Consider the following 3,363-nt stretch of genomic DNA (forward strand, 5'->3'; position numbering starts at 1 on the left):
TAACCAATTTCTTGACTGGCTAACTTGCTCAAAAAATGGCCTAACATAAAGAAATGGGCCGAAGCTGTCACACTTCCCCGTGACCAAGCTATCATAATTGATAATTCACAAAAATAAGTGCAAATTGCATACTGAAAATAACTGAACCTGGGTCCAGTGGCTGAGGCATAATCTTTGAAACCAAATCAATCAGAGTCCGGTCAATTCCTTCATTAAATATTTAACAAAAAAAAGAAAAAGAGCTTAAGAGTTAAAACTCACCATGATTGATAGAGGTGAGCCATACATGATTATGGAGAAAACGGCAGTAGCAAAGCCACAGAAGAGCTTTCTGGGATTGTCATGCAAGGCAAGGAGGGAGATCAAGGCCACGGCTGCGAAAAAGGTGAGCACAAACGCGAAGAGGCCCAAAATCTTGGTTCTTTCTTTCTTTGGGGCATAGACGATGAAGATCAACACATATATGATCTCTATTCCTGCACCAGTGCCATTGATTGTTGAAACTAAAAGATTGTTTTTTGACACAAGGGGTAGGCCATACCTGTTCAAAATTTATTTCATGTATAAAATCAGTAATTATAAGACAATTGAACTAGACAACCCTGAAAATATGAAACAAGGAAATCATTTTGGACTATTGGCAGCACAATTAATTCAAAAAAAAAAAGAAAAAAAAAGAGAGGAGAATTTCAAAAGATTTTATGGTTCATATTTTAGATTTTTTGTTATTTTATTTCTTTACAATTTAAAATTGAAGGAACTAGCAGATCGAGAGAATGTTTTTTTTGAAAAAAAATAGTGATAATTTTGGGAAAGCTCTAAAATTTTTTATGAATGACACACCAATTGAAATTTTAGTTACTAAAGAAACAAATATTAAACAGTACCATGCACAGTACAGAATAAATTAACATTAATCAACCAAGCATTAAATTTCATTTTCCTAAAGCAAGAAATGTTAAACCAAAATTGTCATCCTGTTTAATTGCTAGCCTAGACTCCCAAGCCCAACCAACCAACACAGAGGCCCCTGAATGCCCGGGTGGCCATGAAATTAACATGAATTAACTATAAAATCCCCATCATTATCATCACCATAATAATAGTAATTAAAGACACACATAATCCATGACAAAAACAAAAACAGAGAAGCATAGGGGTAAAAAAAAAGGTAACAAATGAAGAAAAGAAACAATAAAAATTAAAAAGAACCCGGTTGATGAAACAAGAAGCATATATTATATACCAAGCAGAAAGAAGGCAGTTCATCAAGGTCATCACGTATGGAATGCCCGAAAACTGTTCTGTGGACTTGCTCTTTATAATCCTCCAGAATGTTATCCTACAATACGTACCAAAATTATTCACAATTCCTCACATGAATTACACAGATTAACAACTTCTCAGTAATAGAATATGTCAGTCAGATTAATCAGATATATATATATATATATATACACATAATATAAAGACTAAAAGAGAATAGAAAAAATTGTAAAAATATGTCCAATAATCAAAAAGAACAACACCCTTTTGCAGAAAGGAGTTAAAAAGGACCAAAAGTTGGCAACTTTATAAGAGCCAAAAGGGGTTCTCTAATGATACATACATTGGAGCCAAGAAGAGGAACAGAGCAGTAGCATTTCCTGCAGAGAAAGATAACAAAACAGAGGAACAATAAGTCCAAAAAGCCAAGAAAGAAAGAAAGAAACGCAGAGAAATTGAATACAACCCACCAAAGATTCCGAACACCAAATGCGCAGTGTTTTGCATTTTGTTCAATGTTTCAACAAAAAATCTAGAAACAAGAAGGAGAACCCAGATGAGAAATCAAAAAAGCCTTGAGAGAAACCAGCTATCAGAATACCAGAAGCTGAGAAGAGAGACGTGCACAATACCAGAAGCATGTGTGTTTATATAGAGGAAAACAAAAAATTAACACATAGTAGATTTTTGAAGTTGGTCTTAACACACAGCTGATTGTACGTTAAGTGTTTGGTGAAACTGTGAAAAGCGCAAAGGGTTAAAAGTTAAAACTGGTCAAAAACGTGGGCGTCGTAGGTTTATCCCAACAAATAGTGTTCTTACCAAATGATTTTTTTATTATATAAAAAGTGTGAGTTAGGGGGAAAAAAGTGGAAGATATTACACAGTTGATTTGAGGCATGAGTTATCCTAAAAAACACGTTATTCATGTCGGCTCATGCATAACTTACTATTTACTTACATAACAACTTATTATTATTTTTTTATATAATTTTACTGAATTATTTCTCAAAAACACTCCCCTTAGATTATTTATTCCAAATTATATTTTAATAAAATATTTTTTTAGTTTTTATTAAAATATTTTTTCTCTCTTCACGCATCACAGCCACCATCTAATTTCATTGTTCATTATCCAAAAATGCTAAGAAAAGATTAAAAAGTTGAAATACACAACAATAGTGCTTACGTATATTTGCACAAATACTGCAGTAGAAGCAGAGAATTACCGGAATACCTTGATAAAAAAAATCAGGTTTTGAAGTGGTCTATGGTTGAGTTGAGGAATTATCTTGGGAGAAAACATGTAAGGAGAGAGAGAGAGAGAGAGAGAGAGAGAGAGAGTGTGTGTTTGTCCTTTACTTTCCACTATTCGAATTACTCTTTGTGGTAAATTGGTAATATTATCCAACAATTAAATGATTCTTACCACTGGATATTTGGGTTGTGTTACCGTTAAAAAAGAAGAAAAATTGGGTTATAAAGTTGGAGGTGAAAGTGAAAGTATCTGTAGATTCCGTACGTACAAACAATTTGAGGGTGATTGCCTTGTATAGTCGAAGGCAATAAATCAGAAACCTGAGACATATTGGTACTACTATAGTACCGTCACATGTATAAAACTTTAAACTATTATCATAATGTCACGGGTGTAAAATGTTTTTATTTTATTTTATTTTTTTAGAGCAACTCACAATAAATTTTAGATGACAAGCTATTACTAGTTCTAAGTTAAGACGTTATTACTAAAATTACTTTTTTTTGCCTACCAACTACAGCAAGTAACAACTTACTATTTAGAATTTATTGTGAAAATGTTGTAGATAGTAATATTTTTTTTTTAGACCTCACAACAAATTTTGGATATCAAGTTGTTACTGGTTCTAATCTAGAAGAAAATATTTAGTATTAAATGATACCATATCAGCAGTATTAAAATCTAATATTAAAATCTAATAAGTGTGAGATATTTCAGTAAAAAATAACTACCTCATTAACAGATGAAAAATATGTGTTAGTAGGTAGTTACTTTTATACATATATCTCTTTCTTTCTTTTTTTTTTTTTTTTTTTTTTTTTTTTTTTTTTTTTTTTTTG

General features: G+C 31.7%; 1 protein-coding gene across 1 annotated transcript in view; it reads right to left on the bottom strand.

The window, feature by feature from the left end:
- The window catches only part of LOC112012322 (bidirectional sugar transporter SWEET1-like), a gene marked incomplete in the record, with an annotated part of 4,893 nt that extends 2,984 nt beyond the window's left edge, over nt 1-1,909 (bottom strand). Inside the window, 4 exon segments of the mRNA XM_065772819.1 lie at nt 262-541; nt 1,247-1,342; nt 1,610-1,646; nt 1,737-1,909. Coding sequence (XP_065628891.1) covers nt 262-541; nt 1,247-1,342; nt 1,610-1,646; nt 1,737-1,773 — 450 coding nt within the window.
- Between the last annotated feature and the right edge of the window lie 1,454 nt (nt 1,910-3,363).

This window comes from Quercus suber, unplaced genomic scaffold (genome assembly GCF_002906115.3).
Source record: "Quercus suber isolate HL8 unplaced genomic scaffold, Cork oak 2.0 scaffold_65, whole genome shotgun sequence".
In the NCBI taxonomy this organism is placed as follows: domain Eukaryota; kingdom Viridiplantae; phylum Streptophyta; class Magnoliopsida; order Fagales; family Fagaceae; genus Quercus; species Quercus suber.